The sequence below is a fragment of the Caretta caretta genome, chromosome 7 (assembly GCF_965140235.1).
Source record: "Caretta caretta isolate rCarCar2 chromosome 7, rCarCar1.hap1, whole genome shotgun sequence".
Classification (NCBI taxonomy): domain Eukaryota; kingdom Metazoa; phylum Chordata; order Testudines; family Cheloniidae; genus Caretta; species Caretta caretta.
Genome location: NC_134212.1, coordinates 104,762,310 through 104,787,065, shown reverse-complemented (window position 1 = coordinate 104,787,065; position 24,756 = coordinate 104,762,310). Strand labels below are relative to the sequence as shown.

The 24,756-nt window shown below is 41.3% G+C and overlaps 1 protein-coding gene across 11 annotated transcripts in view; it reads right to left on the bottom strand.

Moving 5' to 3' along the window:
* The window catches only part of CTBP2 (C-terminal binding protein 2), a 230,045-nt gene that overhangs the window by 75,063 nt on the left and 130,226 nt on the right, over positions 1-24,756 (bottom strand). For 10 of the 11 annotated variants that reach the window (XM_048856705.2, XM_075131027.1, XM_048856695.2 and 7 more), the window contains 2 exons: positions 20,075-20,234; positions 859-2,634 (listed from right to left, as the gene is read on the bottom strand). In XM_048856705.2, coding sequence (XP_048712662.2) covers positions 859-2,634; positions 20,075-20,132 — 1,834 coding nt within the window. In that variant the 5' untranslated portion in view covers positions 20,133-20,234. The remainder of the gene's footprint in view (positions 1-858; positions 2,635-20,074; positions 20,235-24,756) is intronic. The other variant, XM_048856706.2, reaches the window with a different exon arrangement.

Sequence of the window (24,756 nt, the reverse complement as noted above, 5' to 3'; positions counted from 1 at the left end):
TAACAAATTAATGGGATCGTCTAAATTTCCTCTTACTGCAAAATGCATTTCCTATGGTAATTTTTGTTGGTCTTTGACTAGCAAGAGTCAACTTAAAGCTGAAGTATTATGTCTGTTTGAACCATTTAGCCCTAAACCAGGAAGGGATTTGAACATTTCTGAAGACAAAAAAGAGGAGGAAAAAAAGGGCAACCACTCCTTTTTATCACTCTAGTGGTTAATCATTGACTTTAACATTAAGCGTAGACCTAGTTCCTTAATAGTTACAAAGCCACACTTATAAGTACTCCTAATAGGAAATCAAGAGTTTTATTTTAGGTGCCTGATAAAACAGTAAATTAATTAAAAAAAGACTATGGTAACTGCCAAAGGTAAGTCAATTCTAGAATTAACACCATTAGCTATTTGATAAATTTTGTCAAAACAATGCTAACCATTTCCTCTGAGAAACATATTTGTGCCCGATAACAACTGTAAGAAGTAAATCTACAACTAACCCTGTAACCTAATTGCTCAGAAAATTCAGTATCTAATCTTCTGTTCCGTACAAACAACAGGAACAGCAAGATTCATAGTAGAACAATTATCTGATATACCAGTCACTTTATCGAAAGTTAGCTAATCAAATAAAATACTCTGAATTTAATCGCACTGTGAAAGGCAGCACTAGAAACTCTGAATAACTTGTGGCCCCGGGATAAACCTATTTGCCCCACTTTTTTGTGCATAGGGATGTATCTAATATTTTAGCCCTAAGTCTAACTGGATTTATTAGACTCAAATTTATCTTATGATAAACAAACACAGACATAACTCTCCTAGAGCACACTACTAATGAATACATTTTTAGAAAATTACTTGGTTCAGGTGATGCCATGGTTGAGACAATAACTGGTGGTCCAGTGCGTCTGGTGAGTTTCTGATAAGGAGAATGTTGCATGTGAAAACTTGGGCCAGCAAGCACCAGGGTGGAATCCATTTGGGCTCCTTGCTTTCGGAGAAGTTGAGGACTGCTGTGTGGGCTATGCACTGGGGACATTGATGTATTTCGGTCCCTCTTCAGCAGCTCCATGGGCACTGTGTAAGTAGTTGGATATGCTGTTTTGGGATTTGCATGTGGGTTAGTCTGTGCTGTAGTCCCTGGTAATCCAGTTGGAGTGGAATAGGCAGACACTGGACGAGTGTGCATGTTGCATGGTAAAGGAGCGTTGTAGCCAGAATTAGCTAGAAAATGAGCACCTTGATGAGCTGCTCCAGATGCAGAATAAGTTGCAGTTTCCAGAAGGTGCTGTGTCGGGGCACTGGATGGGCGACGATTTATTTCTCCAACTCTTGGTGATACTGGCTGTAGAGAAGGAGGAGGTGCTTGCTGCATAGTTGTGCCATCTACACCGGGACCAGAGGCAGGGTGCATGCCATATGCATTCTGCAGCAGTTCACTTCGATGACTAAAGCTGTTAGATCTGGTCCTGGGACGGAGTGTGCTGTTCTTCCCATCATGCCTTTGTAGCTGCATCTCTGTTTTGTAGTTATGGGCAATGCGGGAAAGCACCCTTGCCTGTCCAAGATTTGGAGCTACAGATTTTATATCATTCTCTTCCATCATCGCGAGCAGGCTTGGAGAATCAAAGCCTTGCTGCAGCAAAGCATTGAATGTACTTTCAGACACGCCTTCTGAACGCAGAAGTGCTAGGAACTCCGGATCAAAGTTTCTTTTAATTTCTTGTCCTGCGAAAGCTGTGGGCACCTGAGAATGGGAAGGAGTCATGGCAGTTTCATAACTATCATAAGAAATCTTTGCATTGACATTTTCCCTGATGGGTCCATAACCACGATTTACAGCAACGGCAGATGGACCTATGCTCCCATCAACAACAGTAGCAGAATTCGGATCAACCACCAAGCACGTTGGAGTAGTTTGTCTAGCAGCTGCAGACTCTATAGGTCTCTCTGCTGTATCACTATAGACCTGCCTGTTGGGAAAAGATGGTGGTTCTGTTCCATATCTAGGGGTGGGCGGTTCAACACCATACCTTGCAGGAGAAGGATCTCGGTTTCGCATTCTCTGCCCCTCTTGGATCATTTTACTCATGGGATCCCTATACATACGGCTGGCTTCGTGTGGGGCAGGTGACCGTCCTTGTACCTGATCCCAAGCCAATCTGCTACCGGGAATCCCATAATTCGGTAATGATCTATTAATCATGTGGTCTCTATAGTAGTGTGGATCTTTAGGTGATCTAGCGGCTAAAGATGGGTCACTGTAATAATCCTGAGATGGCAAGGAGCTTCGTCCAGACGTTGCAGCCTGTCTGTCGTAGTAAGTGAAGTCAGGAACAGAACCCTTCCGTAAGGGACCCTGGTTAAAAACTGGATGCTGATATGGGTACGGCTCTTGCTTCAATTCAGCGCCTCCTTGCAAGATGATATCATGCGGTCTATGGTTTGGCTGCTCATACCAACCTCCTTCTCCACCGTAAGTCAGCGAATTTCTTCTCCCTGTTGGTCTCTGATATTCAAATGCATTTTCATTCTCCCAGTTGCCTTCATACCATCCTGCAGCATCCCAGCTCTGAGAACGGCCGATATTTGTATGCTTACTTGGAATCGGCATTGGAATGAAACAATTGACTTCTGTTGAGATAAAGAAGAGAAGGAACCTCTCTTTTTAAATCTTCTATTACACACATCAAAAACAGATCGAGCTGTATCTGAGCTCTTCTGGGACTTCAGAAACAACCAAGTGGTGGTTTTATATTTCAAAGTATTGCCTGAATTATTAATTCTTCGAAACTTTAGTAGACAAAACACACAACACCCACTGTAACTCAGTCTCACTCCAAAACCGAAGAATGAAAGGTCTTTTCTGTATAGTTCAGTCACAGACAAGGGTTGCTGCATCTAATCCAGATGGTTTATCCCTTCCTGTTTGGGACAGTTTGCTCACATGGACAACTGGTCTAGCAGTGTGTGAGGATTATGAGCTAAATAAAACCTCTAAAGCCTTTGTTCCATGTGACATCACTTTAGCCCAATGAAACCTTCTGCGCCAGCGGATCCAGCAACCTCAATATAATTTCTCTTCTGAAAATTATTTTTACATTTATTTATATATACTTTCATATACATACATGTATATGTATAAAAATAAATAAATAAATAAATAAATAAATAAATAAATAAAGCTTCAATGTCAACTCAATCTTAATCCATCCTGATGAAATGCTAATCCCCTGCACACAGCTAAAGACAAATAAAATGGAAGAAGGCAGACAAGCCTATAAACAGGCCGATGCAAGATACTCAAGAATATGACACACTGGCTAGAAATTTGTTAGGTATCAGTAGAACACTTTACGAATATTGTAATTTGCTTTGGAAATTTCATTTTTTTGTTGCAGTTTCAAATTAGCTCCAAAAGGATTCTTTACATTATCATCACAATACTCAAATCCTTTCATCATCCCAGGAAAGAAAATTGCGGAGGTGTAATCTGGAATTTATAATTTGAAGACCCTAGAAGAGGTCACAGTAAAGGAAGGGAGGATCAAAGGATCTTAAACCTGGTATTACAAAGCAAAAAAAGAGAGTAGTAGACTTTTGTCTATTATCTCCCAGTTTCCTTTAAATATGTTTATGAGATGGAAAAACACTCAGACATCAGACAAAACTCAATTTTTGTATCTTGCAGCATTTCAATAGTCATATGGTTTAGGCTTTTTAAGCTGAAAGTAGGCAAAGGGATTTAGATGGAATCACACCAAAGAAAATTGTTATTTAGAAACATACTAAAATTTTCCATACAAGGTTACCATTTTTGGGAGAGATATTAGAATAATTCTCTAAAAAAGTAGATCAACTGTCACATGCTGCAAATGCTGAAACAGTCGTTGTTTTTGCAAGAGTAGAGCAAATATTATATTTTGTTTACCAACCATCATGTACACTGCAATACTTCTGTTTAAAAAAATGGAAATGGAAATGAATCTGTTTCTTTCTCTGCTACAGTAAAAATGTCTGCACCACAAATATGCAAATTTCAGGTCTGAATTACTAAAAGGAGTAATAGTCACCTTTTTAGGGGGACGGGGGGGGAACAGCTTGTGCATTTTTATGGCTAATCCACAATAAATGTTTGGTGCACTAGCCATCACATGATGAAGTATTGTACTATTATGATAGCTAAGTCACTAATACAGTCTAATGCTTATACTTGCTTATCATACTAATACCTCTGGGCTATATTTCTGACCCAGATACTGACAGGATCTCTTAGTAATCCCTACATTTCTTTACTGCAGTAAATAGTACAAAATCCTCTTCAAACAGCCTCCCCCACAAAGAATTCAAGTCTTTAAAAATATTCTGGATATTTTATAGACATACAAAAAAACTGCCCCCACAAGATTATTTATTCATTTTTGGACAATATCTGATTAACATCATATTGAATTAACTAACAGAATTAAGGCACACTGGAAAATTTCTTCCTGTGTGAGTCAAAATGGAAACACAAGTTTGTAGCTGATGAATAACGGAGAACATCTTGGCCTACAAAAATATTTAATTACAACCTTTTTCTTAAAAGGGTAAAATATATTCCAAACTAGATACATTAAAATCCAAGTTGTTTGGTTATTTTTAATACTGTTAGTTTTTCTGTTACCAAAGTTCTGAAGCAGAAGAAGAGAACTAGTGAAAATTATATAATTTTATACAATAAAATAGTATTGATATTCTACAGTTCAAGAGTATCTTTCAGCCAGTGATTTAAAAGGAAATCATTAATGAATTTAGTCACAACACCAAGATTGGTGATATTATCCTCAACACACAGCTGAGAAAACTAAGTCACAGAGACGTTAAGGCCCACATTTTCTAGTATTTATTAATTTTAGGTGCCTCATTTTCAGAGGTGCTGAGAAAGACAACGGCAGTTGAAATCAATGGGGACCTCGGGCTGCTCGGAACCTCTTAAAATGTCCGCCAGGCTCTAGGGTCTCAAGTTGGGCACCCAAAATATTAGATACTTGCAAATGTTTAGAGACTTGCTCAAGTTCACACACAAACTGAAGGAGAACCCCAGAAGAAAACCTAGGTCTCATGACTCCCTGTCCCATGTCCTAGCAAGAAGACCGTATTTCCCCATTCCTGAAAGATCATTGCTTGCTAACAGCGTCAGTCTAGGCTCTAAAAATGCTCATCCAGCAACTGCATCTATTCCTCTCTTTAGATAAAGAAATGCTGTGAAAGTAAAAAACGTGGTGGAGTGCTCAGTAACAATGTCTGTGCTCCTGCTTTATAGGAGCCAGCAAACTAACATTTTAGGCTCTGATCCTGGCAACACTTCCACATATGGTTGAATTTAAACACATGAACAGTCCAGAGGTGGTGAGATATAGCTCCACGTGGTGCCTTAGCACCAGCAATATTCAGAGCCCAGGGGCCCAGCTCCACCAATATTTGGGGCTGGGTGTCCCCCTCAACCCCACCTGCCACCCCCCCGCACCTCCCCTGAGTGTCCCCCGGCTCACTGCTGCCAGCAGGGAAAGGGCTAAGAGGAGTCCTCCTCTCTGGCCCCTGTCCCAGAGCAGGCTGCCTGCACCCCAAACTCATCCCCAGCCCTGCCCTACCCCAGAGCCCACACCCCCAGCCAGAGCTTTCACCCCCCCACCACACCCTCAACCCTCTACCCTAGCCCTGAGCCCCTCCAACACCTCAAACCCCTCATCTCCAGCCCAGAGCCCTCATTCCCCTGCACTCCAACCCTCTGCCCCAGCCCTGAGCCTCTCTAACCCCCCAAACCCTCTAGCCCCAGACAGAGCCCTCACCTCCACACTCCTACTCTCACCCTGTGCCCCTCCCACATCCCAAACCCCTCATTCCCAGCCCCAGACAGAGCCCTCACCCCCTACATCCCTACTCTTGCCCTGAGCCCCTCCCATACCCCAAACCCCTCATCTGCAGCCACACCCCACAGCCCTCACTCCTGCACCTCCTCCCATCCCCAAACTCCCTCTCAGAGCCTGCACCCAATCTCCTGCCCCAGCCTAGGGCCTGCACTCCAGACCTCCTCCCCCACCCAAACTCCCTCCCAGAGCCTTGGGCAGGTGGGGGGCGGAGTCTGGGGGGGGCGGAGTTTGCGCAGGGGTGGGTTCTGGGCACCACCAAAATTTCTACAAACCTATCACCCCTGGAACAGTCCCATTGACTTCAATGGATCTCCACAAGTGCTTAAAGTTAAGCACGTGTGTGTGTACAGGATCGGGGCTTTAGTGAAATGTCAGACACTTTTCCACAACACTAAGTTAAAGAAATTCTTGTGTCCTCACTGGAGAGTGTATTTCTAATATATTGACTTTAACAGCTGCTGGGCAGGAATTCCAGTCTAGTTTCAGTCTAAACTATCATCTCCCTGAAAACCCTCTGCTTAGCCCGGCCATGTCTGCTCTGCCCTCCCTCTAACCTCTCTGTTAAGGTGGACACAGACTATTTGCTCAATGAACACAAATGAGAGCACAGACGTGACCATGACAGCCAGCATGAAATATGATGGGGGGGGGGGGGGGGGAAACCAAAAAAGTTAAATTCCCACTGCACCAGAAAATGAGTAAGAATTATTTTAAATGAAACACAGACAGGGGCAGAGAGCTCTTTTGTTTTTCTTTTTGCAGTCTTAAAAACAGCTCCTATGCAAATACCAGTATTTCTGTAGCTGTTTATAAAATAAGATCCCTGCATCAGTCACCAACAGAGGACTTTATGGAGCAACCTACTGATCCAACATAACTAATCTGATATAACAAGAGTACCTGGGAAAGGAGCAATTCACAAATATTGACATTCCTAATCCAAGGGTGTGACTGAGGAATGTATTTTACATGCAGTCCATGTTATTGTACCTTATCTTTGAATTTTACAGATATATTGGGAATATTGCAACACGGAACAAAAGCAAAATAATTACCAGGATATGAAATGCTTTTGCCTTTGTGAACCTGTGAAAAAATGCACAATTAGAGTTTAATACAATGGACTTCAAGTCAACAGTGACGTAATCGGCATATGCTCTGCTATGATACAGCAACTGCAAAAATAGACTTGTTTTTTTAAAAAATGTGATGGGTGACTCTGTCATCTAAAATCTCGTCATCTAAAACTGAAGGGGTGAAGATCAAATTTGTGTAAGTCAATGGGGTCTGATACTGGTAAATGTCTAGCTCTACACAGTGCTAGAAAATTCAGTTTTGTATCTGGGAGAGAAGAAAGCATGGATTATATGATCTTACTTACTTTAGAAAAGAGAATATTAAATCTGCAAATGCTAGAGAGGCTACTCTCGCCTCAATGTGCATGTAGAATTCCTATCAATCATGGGCAGTGGGTGGAGTCCCCTTTTGGGGAGGTTAGCCCCTGGCTCCGCCCCTTCCGCCTGTGCTCTCCCCATGTCCAGAGCCCCGAGACCCTCTCTCCCACAATGGCTGGAGCCACAAGTCCTTTTCCCCTCCCCCCGTAACAGGACTCCCAGGCTGGCTGAAGCCCTGAGCACTCCCTGCCTCGGCTGGAGCGCCCCCCCTCCCACCTTGGCTGGAGGAGCCCCAAGGAGCCCCGGGTTGGCTGAAGCCACTCCACATCCCCTACCTGGACCCAACCCGCGCAGGGGGAAAGCGTCAGTATGTGCCTCCTCAGCCACCCCAGAACCTGCATGGGGCATAATAAAACAAAAACTTCACTGCCAAACCCCGTGGGTGGGGGGGGGGGGTGACTGGCAGCGCTGGGGGAGGCAGAGCTTCCCTTGGCCTATTATACCTGCCACCCATGCTATCAGTGTAAGTGGAAAGCCCCTTCAGAAGGAATGTGCTTAGTGCTTAGGGCAGGGATTACCTACCAGGACTCCTGGGTTCTATTCCTGGCTCTGCCACTGACTCACTGTGACACCTTGGTTAAGTTCCTTAACTTCTCTGATCTCAGATTGCCCATTTATAAAGTGGGTATCATAATACGTACCTACTTCACTGTGATGTTGTGAAGATATTAATTCATTAGTGTTCTTAACATGCTTTGAGTTCCCTGAATAAAATGCACCAAAAAGGTGCAGAGTAAGAGTAATCTTATAGCTCTCTGAATGTCTGCCCTTCTACTGAAAATGCATCATTGTGCATGATGACTGCTGAAGCTTAGGTAGCTCTTTATTACTTCCTCTCTTTGGCTTGCATCTCCTCAAGAGGCATTGCTGAGGTGGAGTTAAACATTTTCTGGGATATAGTGGTTAAAGAAGGGGGAAAGGAATGACATGCGCTGTAAATGCCACATAAAGAACTTAGTTTAAATAAAAATCTAGGGGGGTGGGCGTGATAAACCCTAGGAAGTCATTGTATTTGCTGAAATTTGGCTTTGCAAAAAGCTCTCACCCAGTGGCAACAAGCACACAGCATAGATAGGCTTTATAGCAGCTTCTCTCTAAATTAGATAAGTACAAAGAGAAAATTTGCAGGATTGCACAGGAATCATTTTCAAAAATCAAAGGAATACGAACAGCATCTGAAAGCATTCAACTCTTGGAGTTGTGCCACGTGCTTTTACGAATTTCCAAACCAAAAGCATGGATGCTTAAAAACTTCAACAAAACACTCCAAAGAAAACCCAAATACCAAGTTGGTCCATTACAACAAAAACTCTTTTAAGATTAGCTGAACACTAAGCAGTCGCAGCCCCATGTAACTCTAGATTCTGGCCACTTTAAAAGCCAAAAACAAAAGCGTATGTATATTTGCAACTCAACCTCCCTGAAAATGGGATATAAATTTACTGAAAACACTAGATCACATATTCCCATGGCTTGTGCACTGAAAACTGTAAGAACTCTCTTTAAAAAACCCTGCCTCTAAATGCTACAGACAAGCTAAAACCTCCAACTTAGTTATGCTGCCATTCCAATTTACTATACAAAAATGGCCCCATGCACATGAAAAGCATATTCCAAAAAAAGAAAAAGGAATGTGTGGTCTGAACATACGTAGGAGAAACCGAAGCAAAGCCAAAGAACCCACACATGCCAAAAAACAAAGGCAGTTACTGCAGAAAACTGGTTCTAAGTGACTAATGCCACTCTGAGCAACAATAATTTGCTAATAGCCAGAAAAACCCAGATATCTTTGTGGCAATACTCAAAGATAGCAGTGGATTTCTAAAGCATATCAGATCCACCTGCAATGGTGTGCATCTGCATTACCTGCATCTGTGGTTGCAAAGTGTTTGGAAGGGCTCTCTGCACATTATTTGTCTCATCCCATTATAGCAGACTCTATCTGCAGATCACTTTAAAAAAAAAAAAATCATGCTATTTACTTTTTTTATACCGTGGAACCCACAAAGACATACAGCTAACAAATTTAAGTAACTCACAACCTTATTATTGTAATCCTTGATAGGGTTGCCAATTTTGGTTGGATGTATTCCTGGAGGTTTCATCACATGACAAAATCTTTAATTAAAGATTAATCTTTGATTCCTGGAGACTCCAGGGCAATCCTGGGGGATTGGCAACCCTAACCTGACTTCTTGCCACTCAACTTCCTTCCTTTATTTTTGTTTGGTGTGATTATATCTTCAATTAGCCAATAAGCACTCTATGGCAGGCTGCATATCTATGATTTTTCAGTACACAGGACACTAGAGATGCTGAATAAAGAAACGACAATCTCTCTAATGGGTGTTTCTAGACACACTCACTGCACCTATTTCAACCTTCTATTATTTTATAGGGTTGAGTACCATGAAAAGCATTAACTTACGCAGCTCAATTCTGTAGTAAATATATGCGGATCATAGAAACTTCCAAAGCTTTGTATTACAAATGGGAACCTATGGCTCCTGGTCACTCAACCTGGCTTTCAGGGTAAATATCTCTGCCAAAAGCCATAACAGCAGTATGTATGTACTGAACTGCTGTAGTGCAAAGATAGAGTAGCGTTCTCACTATTCAAGAGGGGCCTATAGAAACTGGTTCTGAATATCTCTGTTGGGAATATCTGGAAGATTCCTAGAATACAGGACTACTCTAGATATCCTAAAATGCAGGATGGCTTTTCCTAAGATGTAAAGTATGGTACAAACACGATCATCAGCTAGGGAAGAGATTTAAACAGGCCACAGACTTTGCAAGAAGCAGCAATCCACCAGGGGAATAAAGCCCCCTGGTGACTGGGAGTCCCACCAGAAAAACCAGTATATATAGTCTCTTTGGAAGAGAGCCTCACTTTGCCTGCACTTCATTCATGCATATACACAAGAATTACTCCAGTAGCGGGCTACCGTAACTTCCTAGGAAGATGCTCAATGCAGTACTTCACGGAACTGGAAAAATCCATCTAAAGCTGCCTTTGAATAACAAGTTCTAGGATTAAAGCCTCCAAGTTTTATGCCAAGTTTAGAAAATGGGGAATTAAAAATCACCAAGTGCAGCAGAGACCCATTATCTATGACGCAGGTTTCGATCTAGCATGGGCTTGTAAGATCTAGCAAAGAATGAGGATTTACTCTTGTGGATAAAGATGGAATTCCGATTAACAGGAACGTGAGAATCTAGAATGCACTCAGAGACATAAAAACTAAAAACCTCGCTGCAAACACCATCTTGAAATCTTGGAATGAGATTTACAACCAGACTTCAACCAGGCAAAACTTTTGCATTCAAATATTTAGAATATCACTTATAACACAATTAACAGGAAAAATATTGTGCAATTCTTGCACCAGCAAAGGGTTAACTTTTTTTTTTTTTTACTCCTACATCAAAAACGCATATACTTTCAGGAACTACAAAAAAAAAATCAATCAGTCTGGATGCTGAATAGTGATCTAAAAACTGGCATGCATGGTTCATTGAGCATGTCCCTCAAATACTCACAAAGATCTAATCTAGGGAATGTTTTTTTAAAAATCCTTTAGAAATCACATCAAGCATCCAAAATTGGGTATTAGACCTTGAGGTCAAAATTCATCATGATATTAAAAGAATTTGGGAGTAAGATTTAAATATCATCTGTAACGAAAAGGCCTGGAATTATATCTGTCCCACAAACTAGAATATTAAATGAATATGTTTTAGAATTCTGACCTCTGCCAGGCATGCCTGGGCCTCCATATAAATAATAAATAAATAATAATGATGATGATGGAAGTATTACTGGATTCCTGACAAGATTAAAAGGTGGAATCTCAGGAGACTCTTTTTTTATGGTGATACTCAAGAACCACAGGACACACTTCCCAAGTTTTGGAACACTTTACAGAGTAAAAGAATATTTGGACAAATATTCTTTCAAATATAAATTATTTATTAATAGATGTTTTAGATCAGTGGGTCTCAAACTTCATTACACCGTGACCCCCTTCTGACAACAAAAATTACTACACCACCCCAGGAGGGGGGACTGAAGCCCAAGCCCCGCTGCCAGGGGGAAGAGTGGGCAAAGCTGCCCCAAGACTTCTGCCCTAGGTGGGGGGGCTCGAGCTTCGGTTTCAGCCCTGGGCCGCAGCAAGTGTAACACCAGCTTTGGCGACCCCATTAAAATGGTGTTGCAACCCACTTTGGAGTCCCGACCCACAGTTTGAGAACCCGTGTTTTAGATTAATAGATTTTAACGTCAGAAGGTACTGTTAGAGCATCGAGTCTGAGATTAAGAAAGATATCCATATTACAATATCCTTTTGCCTCCTGGAAAACAGATACATGCTTCTTGGACTTCCAAAGGGAGCAACAGGAGTGTAACGTGACCAGATTCTCAAAATAAAACAACAGGACACATGTCACTCAGGGTCATGAAAGAGGATGAAGGGGTGACAGCTTAATACATGGGCAGGATCAGGCCCTGTGGAGAGCAACAGGAAGAAAACTGAGGGCAGAAGAGAGAGGGGAAGTTACACTGAGTCTCTGCCACCCCATGCATGAGAAAAATAAATCTACTGACTATTTGTTCTTCTCAGAGGAATGAATCCCTTTCAACAAAAGAGGCTCCTTAAACTACATCTCATAGCAATCATTGCACTTGTGGCTAAAGGTGCATTTGGTGATGGAATGTCCACGTTTAGTTTCATCTTATCACTTCTCTGCTCTCCTCCTTCCCAGCAGAGACTAGTGAGAATGGCTTCCCAGAGCTGTCAGCAGCGCCTCCTGCTGGAGAAGTGAAAGTGTACTGCTGCGCATAAAAAGGACACTTTGGAGTCCTGTTTTAAAGACTATAAATCTTTGGGAGAGACCACTGGAAAAAAAAAAAAAACCACGATATCTGGTCAATTAATAAAAGTGTTTCAAGAAATGTAGTTGCCAAGGAGGAATTACTAAGATACTGGAAACAGGTTTCAGAGGGGGTAGCCGTGTTAGTCTGTAACAGCAAAAATAACGAGGAGTCCTTGTGACACCTTAGAGACTAACACATTTATTTGGGCATAAGCTTTCATGGGCTAAAACCCACTTCATCAGATGAATGGAGTGAAAAATACAGTAAGCAATATATATATTTTACAGTATATTTTACATTACAGCACATGTACTGTAATATAGATACACTGCTTACGATATTTTTCACTCCAAGCATCTGATGAAGTGGGTTTTAGCTCACGAAAGATTATGCCCAAATAAATTTGTTAGTCTCTAAGGTGCCACAAGGACTCCTCTTTTTTTTTTTTTTTTAAGATACTGGAAAGACATCTCCATCTGCACTGCTGGAATGGACACTGGCCTTGTCAGAAGCTGCTTCTAGTGAGAAAACTGCCATCCACTGAATGAAACCAATGTTTTCATACTATATGGGATACTTCTTTAAACTTCTTGGAGTTAACTTTAACACAGGGGACCAAATTCATCCATAGCATAACTCTACTGAAGTCAACAGCTACAACAATGAAAATTTTGGCCTTGTGTACACATACATCAGGCAGGTTTTGGCATGTTAGCTGCAGATAGTTTTCTTTTTAAACTAAGAACAGGATATATTGGAGACTTTAAATAAATTCATTAAATTAATATTGTTAACCTAACAGTCTATACTGAAGTGTCAGTGGGAAACTAACAAGCAACCCCACTCAAGCGTAATGTAACAAGAGTTCATACTCAGTGCTAGAAACTACTGTTGTAGCAATTATATACATTACCTGTGTTCATGGGTACTGAAAAGTATACTTGTAAAAGAAAGCTATATAATGTGTTTCCCTGCAACTTTATTCTAGTGAGACCAGAGATCCAACTTCTTTCAAAATAGCTTGTAATAGGTACATTTTGTAGAGATGGGCTCAAGCCTGAAACTCTGGATCCAGATTCAAACTTCTCCAAAATTCAGGGTGATCACATTCAAGGCGTTAGTGATGAATAAGGATATATATTGTTCAAATCGGTCATTGAGAACAGATCATTTTCAAGCACATATGCCTATGGCTGTCAGGAAGCTGAAAAATTAACACTGTACATCTCAGATGAGTTCACTTATTGATAGTTGATAGAACAGGTTGCTGACTATACTACAGGTTGCATATTCTGAAGTACAAAGGGGGGAAAATATCACAGTTGCTATGTTTTTATTAATGTATAAATTGAATAAATGGAAAAACTATCAAGGCTGAAAATTAAGCCTATGGTGTAGAAGTAGTTCACGAATAACAACAAGGCTAAACTGCAGATTAGACAAGTATAAAGCTACAACAGGTGTGGGTTAAAAAGTAAAGACAGAAGACAGAGATCTTTATTTTGAGTTATTGACAGCTAACAAAACACCATGGGAAAAGATGTTCTACTTTAAATAGTAGGCTGAGTTGGATATCCAATACAAAAAAAGCTTCACATGGAATTCATGCAAATTGTACCAGTATTCCTATCTATACGGTTAGAGCTCAGTTAATTTGTCTTACACTTTACCAAAGAACACCAACAAGCTGTTTTTTTTTTTAATTTGTACAGCTTGTTTCATGTGTAACTCTCATTCTAAATCCTGTCATGGAGTTTTCCCCCATGCCACAGTTTTGGTGATGTAACACAAGTGAGCAAATGTGCATAAAATACACATATAGGCTTGAACAAAAACCAACACCACCACATTCCTTAATGCTGTAAAAATGACTGCACATCTGTCTCATTTGGAACATGCACAATAGCTTATTCACAAGCCAAGAAATGTTCATTTATACCTATGGGGAAAGTCTGAATCAACATGGTGAGAGGACTTAGCTTGACCTACATTTATGAACCCACTGTGGTTGCCTGAACTTTGTTCATCCATGTAAACTCCCTGCATAGGATTTATGTCAACATTTTTTGTTGTATCTGAAGACCCACAAACTTCATTAGACCCTACATACACTAACTAATGTCCATGATGCCTTTTCACCACACAGATATTTCACAGCACTACCGGAATCTGGTGTCTGAACTTTGTGACTTTGTCCTCACCCATAATTATTTCACATTTGAGGACAATGTATACCTTCAAATCAGCGGAACTGTTATGGGTACCCACATGGCCCCACACTATGCCAACATTTTTATGGCTGACTTAGAACAAAGCTTCCTCAGCTCTCGTCCCCTAATGCCCCTACTCTACTTGCGCTACATTGATGACATCTTCATCATCTGGACCCACGGAAAAGAAGCCCTTGAGGAATTCCACCATGATTTCAACAATTTCCAACCCACCATCAACCTGAGCCTGGACCAGGCCACACAAGAGATCCACTTCCTGGACACTACGGTGCTAATAAGCGATGGTCACATAAACACCACCCTATACCGGAAACTTACTGACTGCTATACTTACCTATATGCCTCCTGCTTCCATCCAGATCACACCACATGATCCATTGTCTTCAGCCAACCTCTACGATACAACCACCTTTGCTCCAACCCCTCAGACAGAGACAAACACCTATAAGTTCTCTAGCAAGCATTCTTACAACTACAATACCCACCTGCTGAAGTGAAGAAACACATTGACAGAGCCAGAAGAGTACCCAGAAGTTACCTACTTCAGGACAGGCCCAACAAAGAAAATAATAGAACGCCACTAGCCATCACCTTCAGCCCCCAACTAAAACCTCTCCAACGTATCATCAAGGATCTACAACCTATCCTGAAGGACGACCCATCACTCTCACAGATCTTGGGAGACAGGCCAGCCCTTGCTTACAGACAGCCCCCCAATCTGAAGCAAATACTCACAAGCAACCATGCACCACACAACAGAATCATTAACCCAGGAACCTATGCTTGCAACAAAGCCCGTTGCCAACTCTGTCCACATATCTATTCAGGGGACACCATCATAGGGCCTAATCACATCAGCCACGCTATCAGAGGCTCGTTCACCTGCACATCTACCAATGTGATATATGCCATCATGTGCCAGCAATGCCCCTCTGCCATATACATTAGCCAAACTGGACAGTCTCTACGTAAAAGAATAAATGGACACAAATCAGATGTCAAGAATTATAACATTCAAAAACCAGTCGGAGAACACTTCAATCTCTTTGGTCACTCGATTACAGACAACAAAAAGCTTCAAAAACAGACTCCAACGAGAAACTGCTGAATTGGAATTAATGTGCAAACTGTATACAATTAACTTAGGCTTGAATAAAGACTGGGAGTGGATGGGTCATTACACAAAGTAAAACTATTTCTCCATGTTTATTCGCCCACCCACCTCCCCCCACCGTTCCTCAGACATTCTTGTCAACTGCTGGAAATGGTCCACCTTGATTATCACTACAAAAGGTCCCCCACTGCCCCCACTCTCCTGCTGGTAATAGCTCACCTTACCTGATCTCTCTCGTTACAGTGTGTATGGTAACACCCATTGTTTCATGTTCTCTGTGTATATAAATCTCCCCACTGTATTTTCCACTGAATGCATCCGACGAAGTGAGCTGTAGCTCACAAAAGCTTATGCTCAAATAAATTTGTTAGTCTCAAAGGTGCCACAAGTCCTCCTTTTCTTTTTGCGGATACAGACTAACACGGCTGCTACTCTGAAACCAACAACACAGGGAGTAATAAGCTTCAAGGAAAGGCCTTTGTGAAAAATGTGAGTGCGTTAGAAAGTAATGAATAGACCAGTGAACTTCGGATGGATATACTGGAACAGGGCACCAAATCAGGAGGAACCAATCATTAACCAAAATTTTAAGTGGAGTTTGCCAGAACCTCAATTGGTGTAAATCAACATAAAATAAGTTTAACAGCTGAGGATCTGCAAAACTTTTTATTTGCCTCCATTAATTTCTCTCTCTTTCCCCATGGAGAAACTTGGTAAGCTACACTTCCTAAAAAGTCTGATTGTTTTATGTCTTTTGACAGGCAAAAAGAAAAACAAATACAGTTTTATTGGGGAGGGAGGAAAAAACCTCTTTACAATGAATTATACTCATGAAACAAAGCCAGCTCAAATGTACTAATAGACTACTTCCCTCTTTATTCTAAATGAGTAATTTTTACCCAGTATTGGCAAATGTATCCATACTTGATATAATCTCTAACACATTGTTTCTCTTTGAATGACCATTTGTGATACAAATTTCCTGACATAAACAGGAATTTATTTCTTAACAATAAACAAACAAACAAAAACAAAACCATCTATTTAGTTGACCTACAGACTGTTTATTAGTCCCAAGGCAGGTTTTAATCATTAAATGCCTTATGTTGTGAACTCCTCAGAGCAGAAGTTGTCCTTAATGAGGTCTTGGTAAGCACCTATCACACAATGAACATTACTGTAAACAAACAAAACAAAAAGCTTCCTGACCCAGAAGCAAGAGAATTCCCCCTTTTTTCATTAAGGAATTTTAACTTGTATTTGCTTGTTCCAGCCTGGAAGTGTCAGTATGCCATGGAAGTCCTAGTGTTGCTTTACACATGAATGGCAACCAAATCCATCATGGCAGGTAAGACTAGAGTAGAGAGAACCACTTTCTGAACTGCTTGTAACTCTAGGAAGTTGTTCTGATAAGCTTCCACATTTTGTCTGACCAGAATGGATTTTTTCAACATGGTTAGATTCACAAAGTGACCGATGGAGCAGGTGATGGTGGTGGTACCAGTGGCAACTTCCATCTAACCTTTAGCCTGGTGGTTAGATCACTTATGTAGGATGTGGGAGACCCAGGTGGAGAAGGGATTTGAATACTGGTCTCCCACATCTGAGGAGCATGCCCAAACTACTGAGCCATGGGATATTCTGGTGTTTCTCTCTCTAAATGTCTCCTGTGGAAGCTTTTCCACTTCTTTCATTTGTCTGCTACTGTACCCTCCCCTACACCAATAATTCCGTATAATATCTGAAGACCCCAAGACAAAATCAGGCAAAGTAAAATGCCTGCTTTTTTGTTCCATTCCAGCTGGAATGGCCAGTGTTCAGGAATTTATTACCCCACAGTCCAACCTGACCACAATAAAAGATATTTCAACAAAAAAATAGCCTTCAGCAAAGCCAATGTGGTGTATGATAATCCTACAACCCTACGGGCTGGTCTCCACTGATTGACTGAACTACGTTGGGCAGCGGGTGTGAAAAGTCCACTCCCCTGAGAGATGTAGTTAAGCCAACCTAACTCCTGGTGTAGACAGCACTAGTTCTGTTGACCTAGCTACCGCCTCTTGGGGAGGTGGATTAACGACAGCCACAGGAGAAGTCACTGTAGTGCATGTCTACATTGAAGCACTATAGCACCACAGCTGCAGCTGTGCTGCCATAATGTTTTAAGTGTAGATATAGCCTAAGACTCTGGAAAATTATTTTTCAGGATTAGTTTTACAATGGTCGTTACAGCCAATCCTAACCTGTAACCTTTCAACATTTTGGAAGTCACACACAACATAACGTGTTGCTGCACAACAGTAAATCCCATCAATTTAATTCAAATCACAAATGAAGTTAGTGGACGGCAAATGTGCTTTTTTCAAAAGTTATGTAAATGGCACTTTTACATATTAGAAAATGATTTTAGCCAAGAAAGAACAAAAAGCTCAAATCAGTTGTTCAGAGGAAAATAATCTAAACTTCAATCATATCTAATGTTCTGCTAGCAGGTTCGTCCTATGATCCTTTTGAGTTTCTTGTTCACTCAGCAACCAGATCTGATAGCAAACATCAAACTGGAAAGGCTGCTTTTGAAAATCCCAACTCTGCCAATATAAGTCTTTTAAGTCAGGTTCAAAGTCATTTTTTAAAGATAAGATAGAACACTACACCTGAGTGTTTATGGCATTCAAATGGATAGATATGTAACTCTTTGCTGCCATATATTCCGGCCACTGTCGGCAACTTCCTCCCGACTCCCTTTTCCCGCCTCCACACCCCCCCGTATGACAAAGGCAACATGCTCTGGAGCAGAGTTAAGGCAGATTAACCCAGTTTTGATTGGGTTAATTAAACTGACAGGTGGAATGGCTTTTACATTTTTCTATATTACATGATTAAATGAAGAACTCATTTTTCAATTTCGTGCTCTCTGCATTGAGCTTGAAATGCAGTCCTATCTGATGAATAATACCACTTCCTGAGGGATATCAGTAACAACGTGTATTTCATGTGTGGGTTGTATATCCAAGGAGATCACTAGGATCACCCCACACAATTAATGGTTAAATAATTCATGGAAAGCTTAAAATGATAGTGAAGGAGTTGTATTTAATTACTGCTGTATCAAGAAAAACACAGTCCATAACCACTAGAGCAAAACATGTAGGGACTCAGTTTTGCCTTCAGTTGTGCAACCTGAGGGGTCTTATATGTTCTGCTGAAAATTGTTATAAAAGGTGTTTCTTGGCATCATAAAACTTCGGTGGGAGTTGTGTGCCCACATCCAAGAGCAGAATTTTATTTGGGAGCATTTAACATAATACTTTGAAGTATGCCCCTACAAGCCATTGTTCATAAAAATTGAAACCATCTACCTGGACAGATTCTCCCTTGAAACATAGATAATCACTCCGCAGACAAGATTTAAGCTACAGCTGCTTGAATGACACTTTGTTCCTTTTTTGCTAAAGCTTGTAAAATGTTTATGAGATGGCCGCCAGCTCTCATCAGAGAAGTATCAGCGAGCACATTGGAAAGTCTGAGGTTGTCTGGCACCACTTGACTTTTCTCATAAGTAAATAAAAGTAGCTTATGCCATCTGAAGATGCAGCAGAGATACATTAACTACTGGCTGTCGTTCTGTTGTTACACTGAACAAAACACAGAAAAGTAAAGGAAAAACCTACCTGGGCTAATGCACTCAAACACACACTATGAAAACAGAATGTATCTACAAACAAATTTGTCTTGGCATCACACATTTGCTAATGAAGGAAAAACTGTTTGTCTAATATTCTGTCCGATACATTCAGTTACATTTCAACAACAAACACAGTTAACACATACAGAAATTGTCAATGTTGCTGAAGAGCTGAATTTATTGTAGCCCGAGGAGTGGAGGAGTAAGTGTGTCTCCAGAAAATCTTGGTCGTTTAAACCGCCATTTAAACCATAAACTGGTTTCAGAGTGCCTATCATAACTGACATTGCTCAAAATGCATTACAAAATGCTAAGCTAGATAGTGTGGCATTGCCATGAGTGTGTGGACAAGAGAGGTAGTTGTTTTGCATCCAGCAATCTCTCTCACATAGTCTGGGGCACCGGCACTGGTGTGACTTAGTGAGGAAATGCTGGGAAGAGCTACCCATTACTCGTTTCCATTTGGGATTTAGGATAATTAACTTCCACATGGGCTCACAGTACAGCACTTTTAACAAAGCAGCACCATCTCTGTAAGGCAATGTAAATGCAAAGTCCGAGCCAACATCTTGATATGGCAACATCTAGACTACAGATAAGAGTGTCATTTCACTATAAATTACTAAGCAATGCAAAAGAGATGACCAGTAAACCAAAGTCTTATAATTTGCAGGTCACTTTCAAAACAGGATCAGGTGTTTCACTTACAAACACCAGTGCTAACCATAGTTCAGCAATTCTACTTTCTTTTGAAGAATCTATGCAGGTTTCATTAGAAATATTGGATTATGCTCAGTCTTACCTTCACAAATTCTGTCCAATCGCTGTCGTTTGACTTTGTGTTTATCCACAAGTGCCATTCTTTACTGTATTTTGTAACTTTCTGATTCAAAAAGCAAAGCAGTCCTCCAAGAACTCAGGAAAATTCACAGGAGTCTGAGTGCATAACGGCACTATAAACCCTGAAACAAGGAAAAATAATCCTTACATTTAGGACCCTTGGTGCAAAGGATGACAACAGTCTATGCTTGACGTTACTGTGGACTTTCTGAAATGAAAGTTTCAAACTGAATACTTTCAACCCATGTTCTCAAGTAGTCACAGATTTTATGCTGCAATTCAAGTTTTATCTTCCTTGCAATAAGAAATAGCAACATTGTACAACAGCATGGCAATACTTGTTAAAGTGTTATATGTAAGATTTCTGTGTTTTATTTCAGCCTCAGAAACCCAAACTGTATTCATAGGCTCTGAAAGATTAGAGACAGAGCAAAAGAAAAGTTACTTTTGCTCATCTGATATCTCCTTTGAACACATGCGCTTTGGATATCATGTCTTATTCAATTCATTTCCAATAAAATAGTTATCACTGGAGGTACAATTTGGACTCCTGAAACAGAGACTTTTATATATTACCCACAATTTTTCACACACAGCCCAACCATAATTGTAGTTTGTTCTCTCAGTCGTACTCAAAAGGCCAGTGTTACACATTTGATGCTGGATGTGACATTTCCAACAGGCACACCCTTTAAAGGCTGCCACATATCGGTGTCTCATTAATTAAAGTAATCTAGCAATTGGCAGATGTGGTTAATCTATAAGAAGTGTTCTATAAAGGGACAAGGTCCCAAGTCTTTCCCAAAGAAATTAACAAAATCAGGCAAATAGAGACACTTGCATATTATTCATCACTTTTTATTTATTTTTTTTAAACAGAGCACAAGTTTTGTTTAGTTCTTGAACATGCATATCTGAGCAGTCTGCACTAGGAATAGAGACTAGAAGTGCCACTGTGGCACTTTAATGCAACAGTACTATCATAAACCCTGGACACAGAATCATTGAATCAGAACTGGAAGGGACCTCGAGAGGTCATCTAGTCCAGTCCCCTGTACTCAAGGCAGGAATAAGTATTATCTAGACAATTCCTGAGAGGTGTTTGTCCAACCTGCTCTTAAAGATCCACAATGATGGAGATTCCACAACCTCCCTAGGCAATTTATTCCAGGGCTTAACCACTCTGACAGTTAGGAAGTGTTTCCTAATGTCCAACCTAAACTGCCCTTGCTGCAATTTAAGCCCATTGAGTCATGTCCTATCCTCAGAGGTTAAGAAGAACAATTTTTCTCCCTCCTCCTTGTAACAACCTGTAATGTATTTGAAAATTGTTATCATGTCCCCTCTCAGTCTTCTCTTCTCCAGACTAAACAAACCCAATTTTTTCAATCTTCCCTCATAGGTCATGTTTTCTAGACTTTTAATCATTTTTGTTGCTCTTCTCTGACCTCTCTCCAATTTGTCCACGTCTTTCCTGAAATCCAGTGCCCAGAACAGGACACAATACTCCAGTTGAGGCCTAAGCAGCTTGGAGTAAAGTGGAAGAATTACTTCTCGTGTCTTGCTTACAATACTCCTGCTAATACATCCCAGAATGATGTTTGCTTTTTTTGCAACAGCGTTACACTGTTGAGTCATCTTTAGCTTGTGACCCACTCTGATCCCGAGATCCCTTTCCACAGTACTCCTTCCTGGGCAGTCATTTCCCATTTTGTATGTGTGCAACTGATTGTTTCTTCCTAAGTGGAGTACTTTGCATTTGTCCTTATTGAATTACATACTATTTACTTCAGACCATTTCTCCAGTTTGTTCAGATCATTCTGAATTTTAATCCTATCCTCCAAAGCACTTGCAACCCCTCCCAGCTTGGTATTGTCCGCAAATGGATGACATGAGTTTGGTTTTCAGAGCAAGCAGCACCTAGTTGTTAACTGAATTGGGAAATAAATGAAAAGAGCTCATGCTGATTTCCAGCAACTGTCTACCACCAGCATTAAAATTTTACTAAGTAAAACTATACTCCCAGTAATTCAGTGTTAACCCATCCTGCCTTGAGTGCTAGGGGGAAGGTAGATGAACATGAGCTAGATTTTGATATAGCGTCCTTGACTTGTGTTATGCCGACCTACTTGGTCTTCCAGTCACCAGTGCAAGCCTGTGAGGTCTACTATTAATGTTTTTAGGTGAGGAAGAGTTTTTGTGGGGGAAGGAATTTATGTTCCAAGCCAACATCTTTCATTCAAGATCATCTTTGGTGGGTGAAATGAAGGTGGAGAGACAGTGAGGAGAGCTGCCTTTGTATGTACATACACATAATGATGGAAGCACTAACAAGTTTTTGGTTTAGATACCATTAAGATCCACCTGTCACACACTATATCATGAACTACTATAAAGATACAAGTCTAATCACAAGATTCTATGTACTTGAAGGAGTCTGGCTCAAGAGACAAAGATGCAGGGCCATTTAGAAAACACCCACAAAGACAAGCAAGAGGGTGTACCCCATCTGATCACAGTAGCTCTCAACAGCACACTGGTGTAGGCATTGGAGATACCTTCTGGAACAGCCACTTTAGGTTTCCCTGGATTCTTAGTGAGTTTAACAAACCTCCCTACTTTGCTGCCGCAGGGACACATGAGCTATACCAAACAAGGATTTGCAGGGCACTTCACTGAAACTAAAGGCAATGAGTAGAGCAGGGGTGGGCAAACTTTTTGGCCTGAGGGCCACATCTCGGTATGGAAATTGTATAGAGGGCTGGCTGGGGCAGGGGATTGGGGCACATGGGGGGGATGAGGGCTCCAGTTGGGGGTGCAGATTCTGGGGTGGGGCTGGGGATGAGAGGTTTGGGGTGCAGGAGGGTGCTCCGGGCTGGGATCAAAGGGTTTGGAGGGCAATCAGGGCTGTGGCAGGCGGTTGAGGCGCAGGGGGGCTTAGGGGTGCAGGATCCAGGCAGCGCTCACCTGAAGCAGCTCCTGGAAACAGAGGCCCATATCCCCTCCAGAGGCGGGGCCATGCCGCTCTGAGTGCTGCCCCATCTGCAGGCACTGCCCCCACAGGTCCCAGCCAATGGGAGCTGCAGAGCCGGTGCTTGGGGCGGGGGCAGCATGCAGAGCCCCCTGGCTGCTCCTGCTTCCGGGAGCAGCATGGAGTGGAGAGAAGCAAGCCCCTGACCCCGTTCCCCAGCTGGAACACTGGAGCGGAGAAAGCTCCCAACCCCGCTCCCCAGTGGAAGCTTGAGGGCCAGATTAAAAGGTCTGACCGGCCGGATGTGGGCCGTCGGCTGTAATTTGCCCACCCCTGGAGCAGAGGGTAGCAAAGCTGCACATTGATTTAATGCCACATACTGGTAGCAAAAGGCTACTACAGCAAGGAACTCTTTACCAGAGAGCAATCAGTATGGAGCTGCCAACTTTCAGCTTTCTGGGGCACAATTAAGGAAAAGCACCATAAAAGGTTAAAACAATCAAACAAAAAAAAGGAGAGAATCTCAAATTGTGCACCATTCATTCAAGGTTACCACAATACAACAGAGGAAGGGAATTATTTTCATCTAATAAGTACTACGGAAAGCCCTCTATTCCATTGTCGGTAGCGTTGCACACTGTTGGTGTGAAATACATAAGTTTAACAACACAATACATACAACTATAAGTAATGGTGTCTTATGATACAAAGTGACAAGGACCATGGTAAACATAGGGGTCTGGAGATTAGAAAACATAGGGGTGATGTCAAGCAGCTTTCCTTGGGCAATATACATAACCTCTCTGTGCATCTGTTTCCCCTTCTGTGAAAAGGAGATAACACTTACCCACCTTTGTAAAGCCCTTTGAGATCTTCATATAATTAATTGCAAAGTATTGTAATATATCTTATATATTACCCCTTCATCTCCAACAACTAAGCTTACGCACCCCCCCCCAAAAATAAAATTAAAAAGATCAGTGCGGGAACAATCTCCCAGAAAACACAGGCTATTAATAGTTAACGCATGCAGTAAGCTAGGGTGAAAATAAGGGAGTGGGGTAAAGGCTCTAACAAATCTGCTGTATACCAAGATGACAATTTCATGGAGATTATTGTTATTATTATAAATGGTTATCAATTATGCATCACATTGATAGTTAATTTATAAAAAGAAAAGGGTTGTGTTGGTACAACTGAATTCTGACTGATGGAAAATAGGCGATTTCCTGGTAGTTAATGGCCAATTTCCCAGCAATACGACTGCAGCATAATCTCAGAGATTTATAGCAATAATTAATTGATTTTTTTAAATGTAAGGGATGCTACAGAACATGATTCCCACTCACATTAATAATTAATGTAACATTCTAAAGTACCAAAACTTCCATTCCAGACACAGAAGCTTCCTAAAGTCAAGAGCTTGTTATATTAAAAAAATCAACTGAGTGTTAATGTAGATAAAGCTATACAAAGAGATAGCACTTCCATTATCAGCATTTAAAAAGATATACATGTCTTTTAACTTAATTAAATCCCATCCCTCTCCCAGAGAGATTTGGCTGGACAGCAGGTCCAAGTACAAAGTCTGTTTGGAGTTGGGTCCTTCATGCACCGGGAGGGAGGCAGGAGAGGGTCATTTGTGGATCTCATGAGAGTAATGTATTGTGAG